At 38.1% G+C, this 25878-nt stretch overlaps 1 protein-coding gene across 1 annotated transcript in view; it reads left to right on the top strand.

The window, feature by feature from the left end:
• The window catches only part of EIF3H (eukaryotic translation initiation factor 3 subunit H), an 85596-nt gene extending 65225 nt beyond the window's left edge, over positions 1-20371 (top strand). The window contains exons 3-8 of the mRNA XM_030944236.1: positions 3193-3360; positions 4845-4944; positions 6336-6485; positions 14565-14685; positions 17932-18064; positions 20108-20371. Coding sequence (XP_030800096.1) covers positions 3193-3360; positions 4845-4944; positions 6336-6485; positions 14565-14685; positions 17932-18064; positions 20108-20205 — 770 coding nt within the window. The 3' untranslated portion in view covers positions 20206-20371. The remainder of the gene's footprint in view (positions 1-3192; positions 3361-4844; positions 4945-6335; positions 6486-14564; positions 14686-17931; positions 18065-20107) is intronic.
• Positions 20372-25878: the final 5507 nt, after the last annotated feature.

The following is a 25878-nucleotide window of genomic DNA, read 5'->3' as shown; positions in this document are numbered from 1 at the left end:
CCCCTGAACAAATAGTTTGTTTTAAAATGTAGGTACACTGTCTAACTGTGAGAGAGAAGGAGGCAGCATCCTGGTCTGGCTCCTCCCCTGCCCTTTTCTTTGCTCACCTCAGTTCTGGGTGCTCTTAGTCTAAGAGGCTCTTTCAGTGTCAGCTTTGCAGAGTGGCTTGGGAGGGACTGTGCCTTGAAAAAGTGCACAGCTGACCCAAATGCTAGCAGATTGAGTAATAAATAGAAGGAGAGAGGGAACTCTTGCCCAGTCTGTGCTAAGTTTCTAGGTAAAAAAATGACATTCTGTAGATTGGGCAAAGGATGTAAAGAAACAGTGGTAACGGTATCAACAAAAGCAGCTTGGGGGCTGTTACCCATTTGTGCAAGTTGGCAGCTTGTTGGAGCTATCTAGCTACTAATACATGTTATAAAATATATATGTTTGGTTAAAAGAGTTTCCATTTCTCCCTGGTGGGGACTGCATCATGTTTTAATTTCTGCAGTTGTTTTCCCAAGGCAAAGATGTTAGCTATTGATGCTTTATTGGTTCTTTGACATTTTTTCCACTATTGCCTTCATTATCATCTAACTGCTAACAGTCATGAGAGGAGGAATTGCTGACATGAAATCTGGATGGTTTTCAGTGAGTCCTTTTTCTTCTGGATAGCATCTCTTGCATCGCGTTACATCTCTTACATGTAGCTGGGTGTACTGTGTTTAAGAAAAGAACTTGTTCCTGGAACTTGGTTACCAGTTAGCTCTCAGAGGAACACTTTTGAGAGCATGATATGCCTTTATTCAAGTTGGTAAAAGATCTGGATGTTTTCCTGCTCTTGAATATTACACTTCTCAAGGTGGAAATTGTCTGGATGTATCAACCACATGATTTCATAGGAATCTATGTCTAAGTATCTTTTCCCCATCATTACATGACAACCTCTACTTTGAGAGTGTCCAACATTACAAGAGAATTGCCACTGCAAGAAGTCTAGCTCAGTTATTTGAAAGTCCACATTTAATTTAATTAAATTTAATAATCACAAAATCCTTTATCTGTTTCAGCTGCTTTTGAAAATCCTTCCTAATTTTTCCTCTTAATGATTTCATTTGGCTGTAAAGGATCTAAATATAATTTCATTTTTTAGCATGTTGTAGCAAGTCATATGAGAAACAAGTCATTCTTGCTTTCTATACAGATATACCTTTGAAAAGTTTATTTTAACCAAAAGAGTTTATTCTAGCTACACTTAATAACTGGATATGCTTTTTCAATTCAAAATCATGCTTACATGAGGAGTCTTTTAGTTTGTTTTGGGGAGGTCTGTGTTCTTGTTTTAATTATAAAATTTAGAAACTTACCATCTTCACCTCAAAAAAGTCCACAAAAACTTTTAAAGTTAAAGGACTGAACCTCTTTGACAAACTAGATCTTTGCTTTTGAGCTAAACACTGAGATACAAAAGCACTGGGCTCTGGGTAAGCAGCTTTGTTCAGCCTGGCCTCTGTTTCTGGGAATAGCACAATGAGCTTGCTTAGGTCTGGCAAGGGGAAAGGTTTTCATTCTCACTTGGAAATTGCTGTTTGATCAGTTGTGCAGGCTGCCCTGAAGAGTGTAGAAGCATCTCCAGATTTGCCTTGGTTTAGAGACACCCACATCAAGCAGGCCTCTCCTTCACTGGCTGTGTTAGAATAGAGCCCAGATGGTTTTCCTGTGTTGGTTGTGGGATGCTGGATTATCATGGTGCTCTGGATGAAACACAAATTTCAAGTAATTCCTGTTAAGATACTATGGTACAGAAAGCAATCACCAGCATGTACTGATAAGAAGAAATCTGCAAGGGTTTCTGTAAGTGTATGTAGGTTACTTCAATACAACAGTCAGTCAGATATGGCAGTTTAATGAAAAGGCAATTTAAGAAGACTGCAGAATGTAGTTTGTGCTGCAAGGATGAGTGATAAGTTGGAAAAATATTTGTCCAGTCTTGAAGAATGTCTCCTCGTATCTTTAAATAATATGTGTGAATTTTTTTCCCCTTTTGAAAGGATATGAAGTAGGGTCTGAAAATGTAGCACATTCTGCAGCTGATTAATTTGTGTTTCTCTCTTTTATAATGAATATCATATTTGCATCGGTACAAGAAGCCTTGAAAAAAATTACCAAAAATGAACGCATGGGGGTGTGTGTGTGTGTGTGTGTTATCTTTGTAATTCTTGCAGCTGCAGACAAAATTTAAGGATTGTGTTGTGTTCTTGCATTTGATTTCCTGTGAGTTGACTCCGAATGTTGGTTCATCTGATAATCACACTGATTTCTCTTTCCTTAAATTTAACCAGCAGTCACATCGTCTATCTGTTTAAAAGGTCTGACAAGTGATAAAGCGTGTTGTTCTGTTTGATGGGATTATGTTAAATATTCCTGAACAGAACTCTGTTCCATGAAGGTGATTGTTTGAATGAAGCATTTAATAGAAATAGAATTTTTGTGTTGGTACAAGGAAACATTACAGCTGCTGGTGTAAAAAGCCTTACAAAAAATATGTTCTCTTACTGTTTAAGGTAACTTGCTGTATTTAGATCTATGTGTATTATAAACAACAATATGTACATGCATGCATCCTTTGCATTTATATACACCTAAAGAGAAGAAACAGTGTTGAAAATTGGAAATAAAATGCAATCAAAAGTATCTAACAGCTATAGCTGGTTTCCCAAGCTCTCATACTGAAAATGTAGTTCTATGTTGTGAAAAAGACACAGTTTATAATCAATTTCATATATTCGTATATTAAATAATTCTCCTTTTGATTCCAAAAGTTACCTAAATCCAGACAGTATTGCAACTTAAATCACAATAAGTCTTTGTTACTAAATGGTAAAATGTTACTGCTTAATGAAACCCAGTATCAGATTTTTTTTTATGAATGTGGAAGGTAATGCACACTGTAAATGACGTGTAACAGTTTGTTGATCACTTTAGCAATTAACTGCAGCTGAAAAAAGTCTGCTTACTCAGGCTGGTTTTACTCTCATTCTCTGAGGAAACTCTGGGTTTTAATGAAGACAGTCCAGTGAGTAAACAAATTTCTAGGCAGTTGCAAAAATGAAAATAAAATACAATTGACTCATTTAATATCAAGTTTTCTCTTTAAATAGTACCGATTGTGCAAGTTTACTTTTTTAACACGCCTTTTATTTAATCCAGTCCAATACCAGATGGAAATGATGCGAAGCCTGCGCCACGTAAACATTGATCATCTTCACGTTGGCTGGTACCAGTCCACATACTATGGCTCTTTTGTCACCCGTGCCCTCCTGGACTCCCAGTTCAGTTACCAGCATGCAATTGAGGAGTCTGTAGTTCTCATTTACGGTTAGTATGAGGTTTCCTTTATTACTCTTTTCCCCTCTTAATATTATTACTACTATTTTTGTATTCTGTCTTTTGCCTGTAAGAGTAGCCTGGCAGGCCTTTTCGAGTAAATACCAACCCTGTGTCTACGGCAGCCTCAGCAGCAGCTAAGTCTAGACAGGGTTTCCTTCTTTCTGTTTATTTTTCTTGCTATCAGAGCCCTGATGTGTACGTTTTGGAATGCTGGAGTAGCTGCTTCATTTTTATTCCTTCATCTCCCCTCCCTCGTGGAAGGGGCTAGTGGAACCCGACCAGATGTCTAACAAACCCCGCTTGCTAGCGTGTCTGGCTCTGTACGTGACTGACCAATCATCACACGAATTGCCAAGTTTTTTTAATACCTCTGACAGAAGCGTACAAAACCTGGACTGTTTCTTAGCACAAAGATTTTTTTCTTTTCTGCCTATTTAATGGTGTTTCCTCAAGCTCTCCAGACCAGATGTTCTGTGCTGTATCAGAACCGTAGGCAATTTAACAGCTTTATAGCCTCCCCCTCCCCAAACACTCACAGTTTGCCATATCTGGCAGACTTGCATATAGTTTCCAGCTGAGAAGTAAATGTAACGTCCTGAGTATCTGTCAGAAAAAATACTAATGAATACGATCAATCTTATGAGCTGCCCCAAAATTGTTTCAGTATGTTAACAATTGGATTACAGTAAAGAACAAGTTGTTAAAGTATACTTATATTGGCTGGAAACATTGCATCATCAGACCTTGATGAATTTTCCACTTGTTTCAGTCTATTTTGGTTTTCATTTTATCACCGATTGCTAAAAGTTTTACTGTGTTAAGTTTCAGACAACATGAATGTTAACACAGCTTTTATTCTTGTGTTGGCATGCTTCAGCTGTTATCATGCTGCAAGTGTTAAGCTTCTTTGTCCAAGGAATGTAACAGTTTGTTTAGAAAATTTCCGCTTAAATTCAAGGCAAAATGAATCTTTGTGTGTACCAGTTACATTGTCATGCACAAAGTGGCATGACAGCTTGGTCTGAATTAGCTTATTGCTACTCTAAAACTATTTTTTTTCATATAAAATGCTGTTTAATGAATATTTTAATTTACTGCAGAATGACTGGAAGGAAGAATCTTTATTTAAATAAGGTCACTCTTACATAAGTTCTGTGGATAATTCATACAAAAAAAAGGAAATGTGAATTGGACCTTTAATGGGGAAATAATACGAGTAGAATGGATCAAGATTCCCCCCAAGTTCTCCAAGCTAAGTTTACTACTTGGCATCATTTTATACTGTTGGTTGTATTTTACATAGCAATGCAATAGGACTGCCTCTGCTATGGTGTCTTTTCTGTGTTTGTTGTTTTTTTTTTTCACTAGGACTACTTAGTAAATTTCCTCCTGTTTGTGTCATTCAGATATTTAAAAAGAAAAAGGCAGTCTGGGTTTGGTAATAATAGGCTTCCTTCCATTTTTAATAATAGATCCCATTAAGACTGCCCAAGGGTCTTTGTCACTGAAGGCATATAGGCTGACTCCCAAATTGATGGAAGTTTGCAAGGAAAAAGACTTCTCTCCAGAAGCGTAAGTAACTTCAAATAACATTTTATCATAGGGTTTGCTGAGTTATTGGACACAGAAAGGTACCTGGGGTTATGGAATGCTGTATTTTAAAATCTCATGTAGCAGTGTGTGCTGGGGAAAAGGACCTGTATGGGCTGTGACAGTCGTGCAGTGGCACAGTGGGCTGAGGAGGTGTGAGAGGCTGGCTGGGCATTTCCAGAAGTGAGGGCACCCAAATTGGGTTTGGGGCTAGTCAGAGGGTGTGCTGTAAGGACCATGGGGTAGATAGCTGTATGTGGGAGCAGAGCCGAAAACAGAAAAAAAAAATAAATGGAGGGAGGGAAATAGCTGATCTGTCTTTAAGCTCGTTTTTCCCCCCCATAATTAAAATAGAACAGGTATTCTGGAAGAGTTGTCCCAGTGTATTTGTTCTAAATTAACTCCCCATGTGGACACCATCTTCTGGAGTAAAGTGGGATAATTACTTTGTTTCACAAGATTAGCTACTTGTTACAGATGTAGGCCTTAGCAACCTTTGCCTCCGACTGCTTGGTGTTCAATAGCAAACAGACAAACAACTTCTTAAAATCACTCTGTTGAGGAAAAATGTATTAATTTCATTGCTTGGTGTCTTCATCTGTAATGATGAGCAAATAAATCTGTGATCAGTCAAAAAAAAGGGGGGGTGGAGGCAAAAAGCAAAAGTTTTTGTTCCAAAATCCAGTATGAATATAAAGAAGTTAAGGCTCTATTTCCTTAGAGACTTCTAAATCATGCTTTTATATCCATATTTTATGAAAAATATTACTGTCTATTTTATTTACTTTATTATAAAGCAACAGCAATAGTTTTTTATGTGTATGTTGTAAAAAAATACACACTAAAAATTTATGTTTTAATATTCACCACAGAATTGAATTATTCCAAAACACAATATTTTGTGAATCTGTGGTTTTGGTCAGTAAAAATTTTACTTATTCAGGTATTGGGAAAATTGTTCTTCATGGTAGTAGTTATGATATTTAAAGGTATTTTAGCATCATGTGGTAAGTAACTGTTCTGTTCAAGAAACGCTGATGGCAGGAAAACCAGTAAAATATTTTGGAAGGGGCAGAGTTAATCCTGTCAGTACAGTCTCTTGCTGGAGGCTTTTTCACGTAGGTAATCTATTAACAAGCAAGGCAGCTGCTTGTCTTCTGAGAATTTCTCCTAGAGCAGCTTTTCCTAGATTTTGTAAACATGAGGTTTTGCCATGCAAATGCTTTCTTAACAAAATTTGACTCTTGTTTAATTTTGGAAGTATGAAAATCAAAAATTTTTACAGAACTGTTGTTTGTTGGAGCAACAATTCAACAAAGAGAATAAGAGAAATACTGTTTATATTAGTAAATATTCTGTAACTTTTTTCACAGCTTGAAAAAAGCAAATATTGCATATGAAAACATGTTTGAAGAGGTGCCTATTGTAATTAAGAATTCATACCTGATCAATGTGATGTTGTGGGAACTGGAAAAGAAATCCGCAGTAGCCGATAGACATGAGTTGCTCAGTCTGGCTAGCAGGTAAGTACTTGTTACAATAATGGATGTACTTTTATTTGCTTTCCCAAACCACAGTTTAAAACCTTGGGTGAAATCCCAGTCTCATTACAGTCCATGGAAGCTTTGCCTTGACTTTTAATGGGGTTAACACTTTACACTTCATGTTCTTTTGCTGAAGGAAAAACAGCATGGTAAAACTGTAGCATTAGATTCAAGGACTAAATTCAGTCTCTTATCCTCATATACTTGCAGTGCTTGAAATGTATAAATGTTTCAGAAGAGTGTGTTTTTTCAAGAAAATATGGGCACTCAGAAATTTCAGGCAAATTGATCTATAAAAAAATAGGGGGTTTAAAATATTCTGTTAGTAATTACATAAGTTATTTTAATAAAAAAGAAATTGCATTTCTTTTGCTTCAGTAGCAGGATGAATTTGAGAATAAATTAATAAAGGCTCTGATAAGCTGGCAAAAATGCCACTGATTGTCATGACAGACAGCATTCATGATGTTGGAAATTGTTTCCGGAGTTTCTAAAATGACCTCATAACTTTGTCTAGGAATAACTTTTCCTTCTTGAAGTACTTTGCCCTGAAAATCCACTTTTGATAATAAAGTAGGCATGATTTCTAGCAGTATGATCAAAAATTTGGCGGTATTTAAATCTTACACAGCACAATACAGTTGAATTATTATTGGTCTGACCAAAATAACAAGATACACAAAATAATACAGTATCTTGTTGCATGTAGAAGCTAGGTTGTATTCATGAATAGGTTGTTGGGGTAAAACACTTCACTTTGGCATTGAGATTCTGATCCTAGTGGCCTTTTTTCTTTTTCCTTTTTTCTCCTGGTCCCCTTCCCTCCCCCATCATGTAAGGCTGAAGTTAATGGATATGTATTTCTAGTGGTCCCTGTGTTGCCTAAGTTAGCAGAAATTTTCCACTTTCTTTGCTTGAGCTTATGTGGATGTTCAGAGGGATCTGTTAGCTTTTAGAGAAGTGATCAAGAGGGAATGGGTATGGGGTTGAACTCTGCTGGGGTATTCACGAATGCCACCAGTAATACTTAGTCAGTAATTCTGTCCAGTAAAGTTGTTACTTTGCACATTGGAATTAATGAAGTGAAGAATTCTTGCTGAGATACTTTGTGTGTTTACTCTGCAGGTGTTCTGTAAGTCATTTTCTTTCCATGGTCAAAGATCACAAAGCTTTTCCCATTTGAGGAGAGGGTGAGGACTGGATGTAGGAGATGACAATGGTTTGATTCCTTGTGAGCTCAATCACTTTGTGGTGAAAATGAGGAATGACCATGCTGAGGATACAGAAGGTTCCCAGGTGGCCCGGCACCATTGCCCTCAGTTGATTCTTTGGGTTTCCTCCTGTGTAAAGGTCTGAGACTACCTGACACCCTGGATCTAGTAAGGGCTGCTGCTAGTGACACAATACAATTCTGGAAATGGAAAGTAATTTGAACAGATCACAAATCACAGCTTTAGGTCTTATGTAGTAACTGTTCTGTGCCACTTTCCTGACTCAAGATAAAAGATAAGAAATGTACAAATTACTTTCTGTTCTGGTGTTAAATGTCTGGTGCAAGACAGGCTTTTGTTTTCATCTTCATACCAGTAAAGGGAATGAGAGGTGAACAAGAAAAGTACCAGCCCAAAATTAAAACCAGACTTTCCTGTCAGATTTTTGAAGTTCACCTGGTCTCATTGAGGAACGTAAGGTGCTTAGTTTGGTTTGAAGGAAAGTTTTGAGAATTACTCCAGCAGTTGTTTGGAGGTTTTTGTATGTGTCCTTTGTTTAATATTTGATAGCTACTTCTAGTTACCAGGCAGGTTACATTCAGTGATATCATATATTGGTATAACTGGCAATGCAGGTGGCAAATTAAAGCATTTTAATGCTTGTTTATTCAAGGTTAGGTGACTTGTACTGCCTGCTGAAATATTTAGCTAGTTTTTACTTGAATTCAGCTATGAAGGTTACTCTGTCAAAGCATATATTACTTGAAGTAGAGAGTTCAAAGCTCCACTATTTTGCAGTTTTATTTGCACATTTCCTTATTTTCAGCAGTTTAGGCTAAAACATTTCAGATAACAACTTTTAATTTTGGTGCATATCTTCCTCACTTAACTTTGCTGTTGTTGACAGTAACTTCAAAGCTACTTTTTGGGTTTGGCCTTGTTTTTTGGTTTTTTGTCTTAGTTTGTTTTGTTTAATTGTGTTTTTTTGTTTTGGTTTTTGTTTGTTTGGGGTTTGTGATATTGTTGTTTGTTTATTTGTTTTTATTTTTGTTTGGGTTTTTGCTGTTGTTTTATTTCTTTATTTCTTTATTTCTTGCATTTGTTGGGCTTTTGGTGGGCCTTTTTGGCTCCTTGGGAGCATCCCTGAACTTCTGTACTCTCTGAAGCAATGGCTTTGGCAATAAAATTATTTACCCATAGTTCCTCTCTTCTGGAGAGTTTGCTTCATCAAGATTTTCACATGTTCAGCCACCCACCTTGTCTGAGTTTAAAGCTCTACCTATTTGAGGCACTTTGCTTACACCTTAGTATCTTTCTCCATTTGAAGTATATTTGTGATAATTGTATATAGTAATTTACTTTTTTGGACATAAAGTTGTGTATCTCTTGTGAAATATGAATTGACTCAAGTACTCTAGGCAAAGAGGTTGAAGGCAGACTAGCACAAGGTTAGCAAGTAATAGCAAGTAAAGGCCTTTTACTCAAACAGTTATCCTGCTACCCTTAAGGACCAAAATGTCTTGAAGACCTTGGAGTACTGCCAGTCTTTTGATAGAGACTCAAGAATTAAAATCCTGTCAGATAATGTTCCAGATCTGCAGGGAAATAATTACAACCAACTTTCTCATTCTCATCCATCTCTTCCTTATTCTATTGATGATCTAGTTTAAATTAAAAAAAGCTTTTTTGTGGTCTAACTTCATAATAGGGTTGTTCTATAATATCTCAATTTGTCTCAAGCAATTTTTCTAATAATGTGCGTCAGTAGAAGCAAACATGTGCTGAACATTTACTGCACTAACATCTACTTGGCAGTTATATTTTTCAAACATCAGATGCAGTATTTTTGCAGAAGTAACATAAGGGTTGCTTTGGCTTTTAAAAAACAATATTAACCTTTACACATTGCACTGCTTATTCAAAACTCTCAATGTGCTTAACGGATTATTAAGATAATTATGAAAATCTCTAATTTGCAGGTGGGGGAACCTGACACAGAGAGAGTAAATGTGTTGCCCAAAGGTACACATCAAAGTCAGAATAGAAAACAGAATGGAACTCAAGACTCTTGACTTACATATCTATGTTCAAACAAAATCCTCTTAAACAACACAGGTTGAACTCAGGCTGAAATGCTGAGATGTAAACAAGTTCTGCTAAGCGGTGGGAATGTACCTTACACATTTTTAATCAAAAAGATGTGCTTTGCCCAGTAGTACTTCTCTAATCCACCAAAAGCTGTTCCCACCAGGAGGAAAATTCTGTACAGGATGGCACCTTTCCCAAAAAGCAGTGGCTGAGAGGGCGCCTCAGTGGAGTGGTGGAAAGTGGAAAAAATGAGCAGCAGATACAGCATTTTCCAGCGCTTCTTCTTGCTGTCCCTTGCTCTCATCTTTCTTAGCCATGGTACAAGCAAAATAAAATTAAATAAGTGAGGAGGTCCAGTTATGGCAATAGTAGGCAGGTTTAGGGGGCTGTCTTTTTTGCACATCTCCAGCTTCAGGATTGTTATAGCCCAAAATTTGGTGCCTGGGTGCAGCACCGTGACCCGGCTCTCAGAGAAGCAGGGCCGCCGGCTCGTGGGGCAGCATGGGCCCACGGGCTGTGCCAGCTGAGCCTGGGAGCTGTGCCTGGACACAGGCAAAGGAGTGAGCAGCACACGGGCACTGGGAGCCATGGGAATTGCTGCTTCTCTTTGAAATTTGGGTGTCTGACTTGAAGCTTCATTTTGGATGTTTCAGACCTTTAGCAAGTGTGTCTGGAGTCCTTTTCTGATTAAAGATGCTGAAGTAAATATGGGCTTCATGTGTAGTTCCCCATTATGAATGCTACAGAAGCAGAGCCAGTTTGAGGTTCCAGTCCCAGCTGTTTGTCTTGTTTCTCCCCACTACCCCCATTTCATCTCTACATCCCTCCCACCCTCAAAGATTTTTATTTCCTCATCTGTTTCAGAATATGGCTGTACAAATAGCTTTTGTGGCATAGTCTGATGGAAAAAGTCAGACTGCCACTCCTCCCTTCCAGCCTTCCCCTCTGCCTCCCCCCAAAAAATAGAAACCCCAACAGGGGGTGTTTTTGCATTTGCGGTAGACTGTTTCACTGAAGGAGTTTGAAGTGTGCCCACGCAAACAGCTGAATCCATACAGCTCAGAGTGCTGTAAGCTGTGGGCAAAGGGAGAGGCAGGGAGATGCTGGTGGTGGAACCTCTCAAACTGCCTTTGCTGGCAACAGTGAACTGGACCTTTGCTCTCCTTAAAATATATCTGCAAAGGGAGGCTTTGGTGGTATGAGCACTCACTCCTTTGGGAAGAGCAAGGCTTACATTCAGGTCTCTTAGCCAGATCTGTATCCTACAAGGATGCCCTTGTGCAGTGAGTGATCTGTGAGTTTGGTTAATGCATCATTGTTGCTTTCTCCTTCTGTGGGTGCTGGATTCCATCACTGCCAACTGCAGGGCTCACCAGCAGGAAGAATAAGACAGGAAAGACCATCAGTGTTATCTGCAGATTAGGCTACTCTGCTCACAGGTGTCTGCTTTTCACCCTCAGAATTAATTGACACTTGTATTTGATAATTGTTAAACAAGGAATCTGTTAAACAAGGAATCTCATGTGTCAATGACCTGGTCTTGTATCTGCCATTGTGGGTGAACAGTTACATCCTGTCACATATAAGACTGTTACAGAAAAAATGCACAGTTCAAGAAACTGCTTTCCAGACTATAGTTTCTAGTGTGCTTTATGATGTAAAGACGCTTTGACAATTTCCCTTTGGCAGTTTGTATGTGTTAGTAATTTTGGGGAATTTTTGATTATGCTATCTAAGCTACACAAATAAGTCTCAAATTATAAATTTCCAGAAGTTCTATGGGTCACTCCTTACAGGTCCACGATTCTGGTAACAGTTGTGGTGAACGAGTGTTCTCACATTAGATTATTCTTCTTTAGATGTGTAAGAATCCACATGGCAGGTACTTTTTCTGATTTTTAATTTTTCCCCTCTTACCTATATTTCTTCACAAAAAAGAACACACTGCCCATGTGAGAGGGGGGACTTTGTGATGAAAGCTGATAGTTTTCTTCCATGAAGATTCACTGTACCCAGAGGAGTGGTGGTCTCCTGGTGCTATCTTAAGGTGGAGCTTTCTTATAGCTCAATTCAGGAGTGCCTTCAGGTCATCACCACTGTGTGATCTCAGACCTGATTTGTTTCAAATGAAACTAAACTGAAAAGAGGCTTTGGGAGGATAATTACTGTGCCTCAGCCACTTGCAGATCACTGGACCATGTCAGAAGCAGTGATAAGAACCCCCCCAAACACATGTATCATGGCCATTGGTTTCTCAGCACCAGCTGTTTTGCTTTATAGGTCTGTTCCTGTTGGTCTGCATTACTCACTAATTTAAATGTAAACTCAATTTAATTGACTCTTTTGCTGAATCTGCTGACTGAAATGCAGCCATTGAAATAGCAGTTTCTTTATTACTGATCCCCCAGAACAACAACAAATGCAAGTGCTGAGCTCTGCATTGTCTACACTTGACTGTCACAGAGCCCTGTAGGGAAGTGAGTCTAGATAAGGATGCAAGCAGCACTTACAGGCACCACTTTTTAAAATATATATAGATATAGATATATACTTAAACTTTTTTTTTATTGTATTGATGCATAGAGGGCATTTAGGTACCTGGCAGTGTGATCTTTGAGATCTGCTGTAGGGAATGCACAATGTATGGAGGTGCCTAAAGCACCCTCTGAGCAAATTAAGTGTATGATAAGTGTTATGGGCTGGAGCAATGTGACCTAACTTCCAAAGTATCAGCAGAATAAACTTCAGCTGAACAAAACTTCCTTAGAGATCATACATATATATATTTACAAACTGCTTCCTATTTGTCTTTCTGTTTTTTTAAGAGATGGAGCAAAAAAGGTATCAGCCACATGAGAACTGAGGGAAATGCTGGTTCTGTATTTGCAGCATACTTATCACTTCGTGTCTCAGTTCACATCTGTTTAAGTTATCTGTTTTTTGTTGCCCTGGCAATGAGAGCAAACACTGTGTTACTGCAACTTCTGACAATAACTCTCTGTTTCTGTGCTCTGTTGTACTAAGCTGGTCCCAAAGAGATTCACATAAAATCATTCTTTGTAACCAGCTATATTTCTCAGGGACACTACCTGTAAAATAGTTCTGTATTTCTGTTGTGCATGTACCTTACAAAGCTATTAGTGTGTACCTATACAGGCATTTCTGATAATATCCAGTTCTAATGCTAACTCCATACAATATAAACTCTGTAAAAAACTGAAAACACACACTCCTGGCCATGGCAATATTCCACAGTTCTAAATATCATGTGCTTGAAATGCTCAACCAAAAAAACCCCAAGAAGTTTAAAAATAATTATTATAGTGGCGCCTCTCTTGCTGCCGTGGAGCTGAAATCCTCGACACCATCTGCCTCTGTACGCAAGTGCGATTTAACTCTGGCTTGTAAATAAATTGTGGTCTGAAGTTCCTGATGCAGACCTTTGTTCAGTGAGCAGCCCAGTGAGTGAAAAAGCTGTCCTTGCTCTCAGAGATAAGGGTGTCTCCTGCTCTGTTCTCTGCAGGTATTCCTAAGTGCATGATCAGCTTCTGTCTCCAGCTATGAGTTCTATGGATTCTGGAAATAATTTACACTTAGGGATGTGCACAGTATTACATGTGTGATTCCGTTTTGGCTTCATGTCTTGTCTTCTAGTTAGAGTTTTTCCAGTCCATAGGCTGTAGGATGATAGGAAAGCATTGTGAAAGAAGAGAGGATCTCAGATAGCATGGTGAAACAGTGATTGAAGGGTGGGATTCTGACATTGAAGTGCACCAAACTTTAAATTGGAAAGAAACTCTCATGATTATTAGATTTCAGTTGAGGAAGAGAAAGATGGAGTTTTGAGTTGTTGGTCATCAGCCAAGTAGGACAACAGAGCCAACAAAACAGCTTCTGATCAAAGGGATCAATAGAGAGCAGAAAGTGTCCTTCTTTTACTGCTCTACCCTGTAAACACAATTTAGGAGGATGTCTCCATGGGCACCAATCTAAAAACTTCCAAAACTTTCACTTGGAAGGTATACCTTAAGTTGAACATTCCTGCAAAATACTGAATGCATTGCTAAAAATGGTAACAATAAAAGTTGTTTAACAGACTGCATTTGTCTGGCCAAGGCAGGAGATCACATAGCTGGACACGCCCAGCCTGCTGCTTCCATGTTGCCTATGGTATGGAATGTGGAGCTGGCTGGACAGGACACAGACTCCCTCTCAACAGCTAGGATCAAACCATGTCTGCTGAACTTCCAGGCACGGTTAATGAGATGGAGTTCTGAAGAATATTTAACTGTTCTTACTCAGAATAATATTTAACAGAGAGATAATTAAATATTTGTGCAAAACAAAATTCAGGTAGTGAATTTTAAAAAGTAATTTGAAACCAAACATTTTGAGCACATCTCCTGGAATGTTGCTTGGGTTGCATGTCACAAAAGTATCAGACTTTTTTTTTTAGATGTATGACCTGCATCTCTAATAACTGTAAATTCACACAAGGCATTGTTTTTTCATTAGTGGGAGGTTCCTGGAAAGACCAAAACACTTGAACTTGGTATTTGCAGTGAGGCAAAGATGCTAGAGGACGAGATGCCGTGTAAAGTGTCATCAAATAAATATATGATCAAAGATAATCAGGAACTTAAAATTTGGAAATGGTTCTATTAGTGCAGAAATACTAGTCAAGAGACAGAATGAATTTTTAATTTTAAATTTTTTTGGTAGTAAATATAATCTTTCATGAATGCTTCTCCTTTTTCAGTAATCACCTTGGAAAGAGCTTGCAGCTGCTGATGGACAGAGTGGATGAGATGAGCCAAGACATTGTTAAATACAATACCTACCTGAGGAACGTAAGCAAGCAGCAGCAGCAGAAACATCAGGTTGGTAACATGGAGAAACTTAAATGAGAGATTTTTTTTCCCACAAAATATAGTTTGTCTTGTGTTATCCAAGACAGATGAATTGGGATCTAAGCAAGATCTTTCAAAAATACACCTGTTAAGCAGTGTGGTGGGTTGACCCTGGCTGGGTACCAAATGCCCCAGAAAGCCAGTTTATCACTCCTCTCCTCAGCTGGGCATGAGAAAAAGAATGCAGAAGTCTCATGGATTGATCTAAGGGCAGGGCGAAGTCACTCACCAATTACCATCTCAGGCAAAATAGGCTTGACTTAGGATAATTAATTTAGTTTATTATCAATCAAATCAGAGTAGGGTGATGAGAAATGAACCCAAATCTTAAAACACCTTCCCTTCACCCATCCCTTTTTTGGGTTCAGCTTCAGTCCCAATGTTCTCTCCTTCTTCCCCTCAGTAATGGAGGGGGCCAGGGATGAGAGGCTGTTGTCAGTTCATCATACATCTCTGCTGCTCCTTCCTCCTCAGGGAGAGGTCCCCTCACATTCCTCCCCTGCTCCATGGGCTGCAAGGGCACAGCTGTTTCACCATGTTCTGCACCACAGGCTGCAGAGGAATCTCCTTCCTCGCTGATCATGGTGTCTCCAGGGCTGTTTCTCTCACATACTCTCATTCCTCTCTCTTGGCTGGCATTTTTCCCCCATCTGAAATGTTTTATCCCAGAGGTGCTGTCACTGTCACTGTCACTGTTGGGCTTGGCCTTCACCAGTGCTGGGTCCTGAGCCAGCTGCTGTTTGCCATATTGGACATGGGGGCAGCTTCGGGCAGCTTTTCACAGAATCCACCTCTGTAGTCCCCCTGCTACCAAAATCTTGCCGCACAAACCCACCACAAGAAAAATTTATAAAATGGGTTAGTCATTGGGCAATTACCAAATGAATTCACTTCTAGTGACATAGCGTATGGATTTAGCTTTCTTTGCTATTTTACATGTTTTTAGCGATTTAGGATAAACCAAAATAATTTGTAAATACACCATGGATACAGGAATAAGAGATTCAGTAAATGAAAGGGGTGAAACTACAAGTTTTGCTCCAAACCAAACTGTGTCTTAGTACAATCACATGTAGTCATGCATCTAGAAATAAAGCATAGTCCAGTGGACTGTGAAGAAGTTGGACTGTTCTCTGATTGAAAAGGACATTTGAGTCATATTTAGTATCAATAAATAGTGATGCTGATTGAGTGATGCTGACTTTCAATTCCTGGTGCCAAAGGGCCTCTTTAAAATTCAAAACATTGGAGAATTATAATTAAAATCCATTGATTAGAGATTGAGTATGAAGAGCAACACTAGGTGACCCTGCTTGAGCAGAAGGGTTGGACAAGGTGACCTCCAGAGGTCCCTTGTAACCTTAACTATTCTGGTATTTGAAGACAGTATTACTTCCTTTGCTCTTGCTGCACAGAGAAAACAATGTTCTGTCTGACTGTAGGAGGATGGTGGTAAATTAGAAAAAATCACCATGAGAATTATTTGAAAGCCTGGAGAGAAGATTTAGGTGAACAGAATTCACATAATATGAAATGTTAACAAGTTACTTGCTTACTCAAGAGATACCTGTATGATGAATAAATTTGAGCTCTTTTATCTAGCAGACAGAGATATGACAAGATTCAATATTGGCCAACTGAAAATGGGCCAGATCACTTTTAAGATAAAATATTGTTGGTATTGCCACACACAGTAAGTGATTACTAAAAAGAGCACCTGTTGTTCATGTAAAAGACTTCATCACTGACTGTTTTAAAATCAAAATTGCTTTTATCCACATAAGTGTAGCTTGGACAGGGAATATTTTAGGGAAGCAGCACATGATCAATGGTCTATCCTGGCTATGGAATTCCCAAGGACATAAAAGCTTCATGCATGTTATCTTCAGAATTTTTTTTCCCTTACTGCCTAATTTGAATAGAATGATGGCATCTACTTCAAAGGTTTTTGTTAACAACAAGGGGATCTATTTATTTTGAAAAGCAGAGCAAAGTAGGTTCCATGGTGTCTCACTAATTTCTTTACTAACTATAGCTGCTTCAGTAGTGGCTCATTGCAGCATACTTAGTGGTCGTAACTTCATTTCTAGAATGGAGCAATTGTGATTAAGAGCAAGCCATTTCAATAAAGAATAATAGGCAGACTGCTGAGAAGTGAATGGGGTAATGCAAAGAAAGAAGAAACTGCATGCAATTCACATACAAATATGGGCATTTCAGATTTTATTTTTAACATTGTCCAAAAACATGTATTTGTCACTACTACTGGAAAAAAATTACTTCATTTGATTGTGCCACCAAGTAAGAACTGTTTTCAAACTCATTGGATCACAGATACATTTAAGTAAGCAACAGAAAACACTCTGTACTCTTTGTCTCTTAAAGATTTTTTCCTTGTGTTGAATGTGAAGATTTTGAAGACAAACTTTGTAACTAAATCCTCACTGCCACATACAGTATGAAATCTCACATAGTTCCTGAATTTATGAGCTTTGCGAGAACAAATGTTTATCTGATAGCTGCAGAAACGTTTGTCTCAACTTTTATAAAGTTTGAGTAATCTCTGTGGCAAAGAGAAGTATGGAAAACAAACTTTTTTTATATATATACAGCAGAAAAACTTTTACAAGCTGCTATTCTAGCATACTAATGGAGAAATGAACCATTGTGCTTGGTTTCAGCCACCACTTTGTTCTCAGTTTGGAGTTAATATTTTTTGGCTTAAAATACCTTATTTAATCAAGTTCTCTTCCCCTTTCACATTAATATTGTTTTAACCTTTAACTTACATAAAATGGAGAATTTTTGGTTTGTGCAACTATCTGAGGTGGTGGCTCCTCATACCTACGTATTCCACCCTTGCTTTTCTCTATTGTGTGGGGCAATAGAGGCTTTCTCAACCATGCTCTATTCTTTCCATCAAATACAGTGTTTATCTTTGAAAAATTTTAGAACCGAACCCCACTACCTCAGTACTATATGATTCTCCATTATCTCACTTATTTAAGGTGCCAGTGTGTGGGATGGGGAATGCCTTGTTGCCAGTGAATTGAAATAAATTGTGAATTGCATTATATTGTTTATAGTAACCTGAATTGCGTTAAAAAGTGTAATTTTTAAAACATACTTGCTGGTTTCTTGAAAACATCTGAAAAGAAATTTTTTTTGCGGCTTTGTAAGTCCTGCTGCATTTTGATTCTGTTGTTTTATTTTCAGTATCAGCAGAGACGTCAGCAAGAAAATATACAGCGTCAAAGCCGAGGAGAGCCCCCTCTTCCTGAGGAGGACATCAATAAGCTTTTTAAACCACCACAACCACCTCCAAGAATGGAGTCACTCCTTATTGCAGGTAATGTTTAGCAGTGCTTTCAAATTGCCTTTTAACATAAGAATGTCTGCTTGGGAAAAAGTACAGTTGTATCCTTTGAAAGCATTTTAAGTTTTCATTACCTTTGCCATCATGGTATGATATTTTAGCTTGGTAGCATTCCACATCCTATCCTTGATATTGTAAATTTGACATTTTAAAGGAGAGATGGAGAAATGCTCCACAGGGCAGGCTTTCTCCATGAATGGGTGTAACTGCCCCCTTCACTGATGCCCCAGCCCCTCCCTCAGCTCCAGAAGTTCAGGAGCTGTACAGACAAGACTCAGGAATAAGCTCTTTGGGCTGGAACTTCTCATTCAGAGCAGCTGACAGCAGCCCCAAGTTATTGATAATATTTATAGGTTTAAACTGGTTATTGCAGCAGCTGAGAAGGTTTTGTTTTTAATTTCAAATAGAATGGAGGTAATTTCTTTGTTTTGTGTGGCCAGAGATTTAGGGAAACTATCCCCATATTCTTGCACTGCCAGGAGAGAGAAAATATAAATTGGAATAAAGCACAGCTAGAGATACCACCCCCCAGTTTCTTCAGTTCACTGGTGGGCTGCAGACATAGCCACTGTCAGTGCCTGTTCTGTGCCTCCTGAAAGGGTAAAAACACCTGGGACCTCACAGTGCCAACAGAGAGCAGGTAACCTAGGGGACCTGCTAAGTAAAATAAGTTTGGAAAATGTCATGAGAAAGCAAATTGTTTAACTGTAACAGGCTTTCTGGATCAGATAGCTATCACCTTGTTTTGTACTGAGAGAAAATTTAAAATCCTGGTAATGTTCTGTACATCAGAGTGCTTTGGCATTAAAAAAAAAGTGGATTTGAATTACCTGAATTTTGAAGTGACTAAGAGATTATTATTTTAATATTTAATAGTTTCACACTGATAATAAGTGCTGTGTTTAGAAGAAAGAATATTCTTGATTTATTACTCCTTACAGAGTCTTTTAGAAAACCCTATTGTTTTTATAGTTTCTAGCAGTTCCTGAATCCTAGCAGCATTAAAGTATTTAAATATTCAGCTCTAGCAGAGCTTATAAATGCAACTGAAGAGTGTATATGTGTAGATGTGTTTTTTATGAAAGTGAAAGCTTAGGATGAATCACCCCTTACGAGAGAAGGAATTGAAAGCTGTTATACTTAAAGGAAAAGACAGTTTTCAGCCAAAGCACTTTCTTTGTTTGTTCTTTTACCATAATCAGGGGAAGAATTGAAAGCATCCACTTCAACTTAGATGAAGTAAAGTTTGTGGATAAAGAATAAAACTTAGGTCTTTGTCTCTGAGGCATTGAAAAACTTCTCAAATAGAGAGTTCTCTACTTCTCTTTAAATCGAGAATTTATTTGCCTTCTAAACAGCCTTAATTTTGATTAAACTGGCTTCAGGTTTTGCTATTCGTAGCTAACAAGGGAAATAACTTGTAGTTGTAAGAGTATAAAAATGCTTTGATGGGCACATTTGATTTGTAAAGCACTGACAAATCTTCATACCCTGATGATTTTTGAAATAAAGTGAAATATTAGGTAGAAAAAAAGGCTAGCAGAATGTCAGAGAGGAATGGCACAATTTTCAATGTGTTGCTGAAAAATACTTCTTGCAAATATTTTAATAGAGAAGACATAAGCATAAGAACAGAACTGAAATTCAGTCTTGTAGAATTTTTAGAGCAGCTAAATTGAAGAATTAATGTGATTGAGCTTTCAGTCCAGCGGCAATAATTGTTTATTCTTTTTATTGTCATATGTATTTTCAGAAATTGTTTGTAATGCTGGAAAATTAAGGGGTTTTTTGAGCATATCAGTTTACCTGTTTTCCTAATTTAGTTTCTTCTTCTTCCCAAACATATTTGGGCATCCTGAAAATATAAAATTCCTAAGTGTGGAGTAGTTGAGCAGAGTTAGTGGCTTCTCTATAAATCCTCAGTGATTCATGCACATTTGGCTTTTGAAAAACTATGTTCTGGGATGTCTTTCTGAATTTCAAAACTGACAAGGGTTTACTCTTTTCTTTTGACAGGTCAAATTAATACCTACTGCCAGAATATTAAGGAGTTCAATGCACAGAACCTGGGCAAGCTTTTCATGGCTCAGGCTCTCCAGGATTACAACAACTGAAGACACTTTGCTGAAGCCCTCAACAAGAAGTGTAATTTACAGCTTTACACTGTTCATGATCATCTTGAAAATTTATTATATTGGGAGGAAAGTCTTGTAAAACAGAGTCAACTTGGTTTATGTAGAATTCTCTTATAATAGAAAAATAAAGGCACATTTTAATGATGTTTTAGTATTTTCTTACTTGTTGGCCGAATTGAACTGGAATTTTCTGTGGTCACTCAGGTTTTATAAATGTTTGGCAGTTATTCATGTTTAGTCATAGCAAATAATACAGGTTTTATTTAACTTGGAGTCAGAAATAAAAACAAATACTACAAATGTTCAGTATAACTGACTTAGAGAAGAAATTTAAGATTTCCCAGTTTTGGTTGAGAAATTACGACTGCAATGTGCTAGACACTTGGGGCAGTTGCTCATTTTTATTTTAATCTGTTTGTACGGTCTGGTGCAATGGTCCTTCTGTATCACAAATGTTTCTTAGACTTTACATTCAGAACATACAAAACCAGTGGGACGTGGAGACTGGTCCCCACCATATTTTGTTGTGTTCCCATTTCCTCTTGCTGCCACCAGCTGGGTTGAAATCAGAATCTGGAACCAAAAGCTGGAATGAAAACCAGTTAATGGTTGGATTTGGAGATCTTAAAGGTCTTTTTCAACCTAAGCAATTCTGTGCAATCCAGTGATGCTACTGAATTGTTCATGACAGAAAGTGCAGAAGTAGCTGGAGCAGCCAGCGGTGTAAAAGAGCAGCATCTGCTGGAGCTGTTCATGTGGATGAGTCTTTATTCCTGAACTTGCTCTACTTATCTTCTGAAGAAGAAAGTTAAAGGTTTAGTACATGGCAACTGACACAATTTGCTGTTATGATTTCATCTTTTTTTCCTCTTTAGTTCTTGCGTGTCATTGTGTCTTGAATACCAAGAGCCTAAAGTGGCTGAAGAAGTGTGGTTTAGTCTTTTAAAATAACATCCTCTAAATATGGATCTAGCATGGAATATTTCAGTCTGAATGAATATTCAGGTGAATATTTTGGAAAGTCATAAGTGTGTGAAACCTGGGGTTAGACTAAGTACTTATTCTTTTCCAATCTAAACTATAGTGATTGCAATATTTATGTAGATACGCATGCAAATTTTGTTCAGCCCTCGCATATCTGTCAAATTGCCAGACTGATATTTTACTTTGGAAACTTTGGGCACCTTTTTTTTGTGTTAGCTTTCATACAGTGAACTCCTTTGAAATCAGAAATCACTAAAGTATCCTGCTACAGTGCCACATGATTTTAATTTCCTATACAAAAAATATTCAAACTGTGTTAATTTTTCTAGTTTCTTTAGCACCAGGGAAAATAACCACCGGGGAACAGAAGTAGGAGCAGATAATTAGGCTAAGATGCGATATTTGAGTGAGAAAAAATGATCTCCTGGATAACTGGGAATAGAAGACTGACTCTGTGTGTGTATGGAAGGAAGCAGCAGTAACATTATCCATACTAGGAGGTCTGCAAAGTTAGCAAAACAGATACTTGGAACAGATTAAAAACAACCTGTGTGTCTTGAATTAGTTCTTTAGGATTGAGGGTGTAAATGGAGAAAGAAGGCAGTAATATTCTGCACTCAGTGGATTTTTTTTTTTTTTAGCCAGATTGAAAATGTGCTAAATGTCAGTTAAAGTCAATTAAGAAATAAGGAAGACTTCAGTAGAGATTTGTAGCTTCTAAAGGCGTAGACCTGTGTCAGAGAGAGAAATGAGATACAAAAGTAGGTGAGGTGTAAGTAGATTTCGGAGATAATTTAACTGTTCTGTTCTGAATTACACTTTGGTCTTCTGTCGTGGTGGAAATAATTCAGAGGAAGCTTCTTTGGGAGGCAAGAGAGGTGGAGTCACTTGAAGGTGTTGATCAAGAAAAGAGAATCAACATCTGTAGAGACTGGAGATTAAGAGGGATGGGGCTGTGTCTTCTTACTGGATTCAGTGTGGACTTTCCCCACTATCTATGTATTTCTATAGCTTTGCTTTTACTTGTTCTTTACGTAATGTAAGTGAGCTAGCAACTTATTCACCACAAGATATGTCCTTTCTATTTCGGATTATTGTAGCACTAACTGTTTTTTCTGCTTTCTTGTCTGTGAAAGGCTTTTCTGTATACTAGTGAATGTAGTGACATAGTTTCTTTGAGAAATGTGTATGAAGAAGTTAGAGCTTCTTTTTGATCAGCAAGCCATTGCAGAAGCAGGCATGGCCTCTGCCCCGTGGTTCCCTCTCCATTACATATCTACAGGTAACACAGATACACACAGGGACCAAATGTGCATGCAGGGGAAAACCTGCCCTGTGGTTACAGTTACACCTTCTGCATCAAGCTGTCATCTCCTGTCAGGCTCCTAACCCTGCAGGTTTGGGATAACTGGCTTGTAATTGATTTTTTATTTCTGCAGAACTGTAATCCTTGTAAGAGAAAGTGTTACTATGGTATCCATCTCTAATTGGTGTGAATCTTACAGGCTCTTCAACTGACATGTGCAAGTCTTTCAAATGTGACATTTGAAAGGAAAAAAAAGGGGACAATTATCTTAGTTTTGATGCTGGAGAACAACAGCATTTCTTCTAGTTGTTAAATACTTAGGATCTTCACTAGTATAGCTGGTGAGATTTTGCTGTGAGATTTACTGCCTCTGTTCCACTGCTTCTTATGAAGTATCTAATTGTACTGATAATTGGAGCCAATGTGGATGTGAAGCACTGCCTCCCTTAACCACAGCTTCAGCTCAGGTCCCAGTGCCATGGCTGCCACTTACAGGTGCCCCTTTCCCTGTAGACAAGACCCCTTGTCCTGTGTAGACAAAAAGGCTTTGCTGGTGAAGGCTGGGGTGGATGCAGCTTGGTATTGCATAAAGGAGCAGAAATTCCATGCTCTGGTCATTTGAGGTAGTCACAGCAATGGATGGTGCATACTCCTACTCGGCTCAAGACAAAGTGGAACAGGTTAATCTCAGCATTTCTAACAGTCTGAAACGTGTCTTGTTGGACTGGCACCCCATTTATGCTCAGGACAGGCCATAGCAAAAGGTGCTAAACTTTGGACCTTCTATTTGTTTAACTAAAAAAGTAAATAATTCTTTAGATACAGTTAACTGCTGCAGCTGTTGTCAGAATCTAGTCCTTAACATTAATATTTAAGGAAAATGAAACTAAATGGGAGAGCTTTTCTGTAATCAGAACATGCTTGATGTGACCTTGCCTTGACATCATGATAAGATGCACTGTTTCCATTCTCTGGTCTTCTCAAAGTTGCACCAGACTCCATGTAGGCTGTAAAGCATTCTGCTGCTGACTGCCCACATAGAAGAAACACAGGGTACTCCCCCTCTTCTTCCCAGATTATCATGTCCTTTTTTCTTTTCAGCTCCACATGATATTCTCCCAAATACTTAAACATGTAGGAGGCATAATTTCTACTCCTGCGTGTCCTGTCAAAGTCTGGACATGTATGCAGAGCTGACCAGTGTGGGTATAAGGAGCTGCCATGCAAGAATGGGTAGTGTTTGTGCAGATGTAAACACGTGCACAGAGGGGCAGAGTAGAGAAGGTCTGAGTGAGGTTGCAGATGTCCTTTTTGGTGCTAGCAAGGATGCTCAATGGGATTGGCATTGGCAACCAATAACGCTTGTAAAGAACATTTGACATCTTTGTGTTTATGCTCTTTATACTTTGCAAATTTCTGTGCCCATGCATTCATCTTGTTGGTCTGTATTGCTCAGTTTTTTGCCTTCTGACAAATCTCTGATATGACAAATCATGGGTGACAATCTGAGGCATCTTTAAGAAGCAAGCACTATTTAATGGTTCTCACTTGGCAGCCAAAGGACTCGGAATGCTCTGTTGAGATGTTGTTAGGAGCTGGTGGTGCAAATAATATCCCAGTCAAAATAAGTGCAGTGTGTGCAGCAAGAGGAATTGAATTGCTGTCTGTAGGACTGCTTTTCATCTGGATTGACAGCCCTGGGGTGAGAGATACGTCCCTCATGATTTTCCATGCCTGTGCATTTCTCCCCTTGAATTTTATACTGCCTTTTCATTTTCTTCAGATTTTGCCCACAGCTTGTTGATTTTTAAGCAAAACCAGCATGCTGCTCTAAAACCCATGCCTTCTGTCATTATATTTACTTTTCCATGAATTCTTCTGGAAAGCTTTGTCTGCAATTGGAATGACACTTTAAATTTTGTGATCTGAACATTCCGTTTATAGTGGAGGTTTGAGTTGCTCAGGTGTCAGGTATGATCCCAAATTCAACTTTCTCATGTCCCTGCACTTCAGCTTGGCACTGCTCAGGAGATGGTGGTGCTGCTCTTTGGACTAGTCCAGAGGGACTTGTTCAGAAGCTTTTCATGTCAACTTTACTACTGGAAGGAGGTTTATACAAAGTTGGGCTTGTGTTTTATTTTTGATCTTTTATTGACAGAACAGATTGCTGTTGACACAACTCATCATGTGCTTAACAGTAGTGAACTGTGCAGAGCTGTGGAGGATGTCTAAAAACAACAGCTTTGCAAAAGGCTCCTTACTGAGAGAAAAGCAAAAGAGTCCTTAATAAAAGAAAAGTTAATGTCTTATTCAATTAAAGCAAACATTTATATGTGAGGAAGAATGGCCAGATCCATTTTACAATGATATTAAAAGGCATTAGAGTGTCAGTAAAATAAACAAGGAAGAGTAGCAATGTATTCATCCATCAGAAACACAGCTGAAGCCTTCCAAACTTCATAAGATGAAAAGAATATGTGTAACAAGGATTGCCATTCTGGTTTGAATGATCAATTTATTCAGTCTCTCTCCATTACTGAGGGTGATGTTGCTTAAATGTCATAGAATACATCAGGGTTTTTTTTCCCTTCTGGAGTTGACCAATACATATGTAGTTTTATATATGTCATGTTTTCATTACTCAGTGTGTGATTTCATCCCTCATCTCTCAGTAAAACTTATGGAGAGCCATATTCCTCAGGTTAGAAAGTTGAAAGCTGGTTGAAAGTTTCAGGGGTCTCATAACACATGAAGTATTTGCTTGCTTGTGTATCCTGATGTTTGGAAACAAAGCATTTAAATAAGGTTTCCTCTGTCACAGAACTGATTAAATTGGTTTTTTTTTTTTGTTCCCAAATCTTTCACTTTGCTTCTTTAGCATTAGCACATTTAATTATTAGCTCACAGATTGCATCCAAGGCAGAAAAACGTATTCTATAACTGGAACTCCCCAGTTGCAATAGACTTGCCTTTTTCAAGATGTGGTAAAAAATGTGCTTGAAAGGGAAGTCCTGACTAATAATGACCAATTTACTGACTAATAATGACCAATTTATTTATTTTAGAAGTAAGTAGATCAAGGCTAGTCTGTCTTGCGAGAATTTTAACACATGAGCAATTTCTGTTTTGGACCAAATGTGTGATTTCCACACAGATAGTTATTTATTTTTTCATTGGGGAAAAAAAAAACAACAAAAAAGGCATGATCATATTAATTGCTGTGCAGAAGTCTGGCAAATCTGTTGTTACTGGCTATGAAGAAAATAGTTTCCAAAATGATTAGCAATTACGAATTCCAGTGATGTTAACAACTTTTTTATATGGACTTTAAGGTCATATTGAAGTTAATTTTTCACGTGACT

The sequence above is a fragment of the Camarhynchus parvulus genome, chromosome 2 (genome assembly GCF_901933205.1).
Source record: "Camarhynchus parvulus chromosome 2, STF_HiC, whole genome shotgun sequence".
Lineage (NCBI taxonomy): Eukaryota > Metazoa > Chordata > Aves > Passeriformes > Thraupidae > Camarhynchus > Camarhynchus parvulus.
The sequence above is the reverse complement of the archived record's forward strand: the minus strand, read 5'-3'. Positions and strand labels throughout refer to the sequence as shown.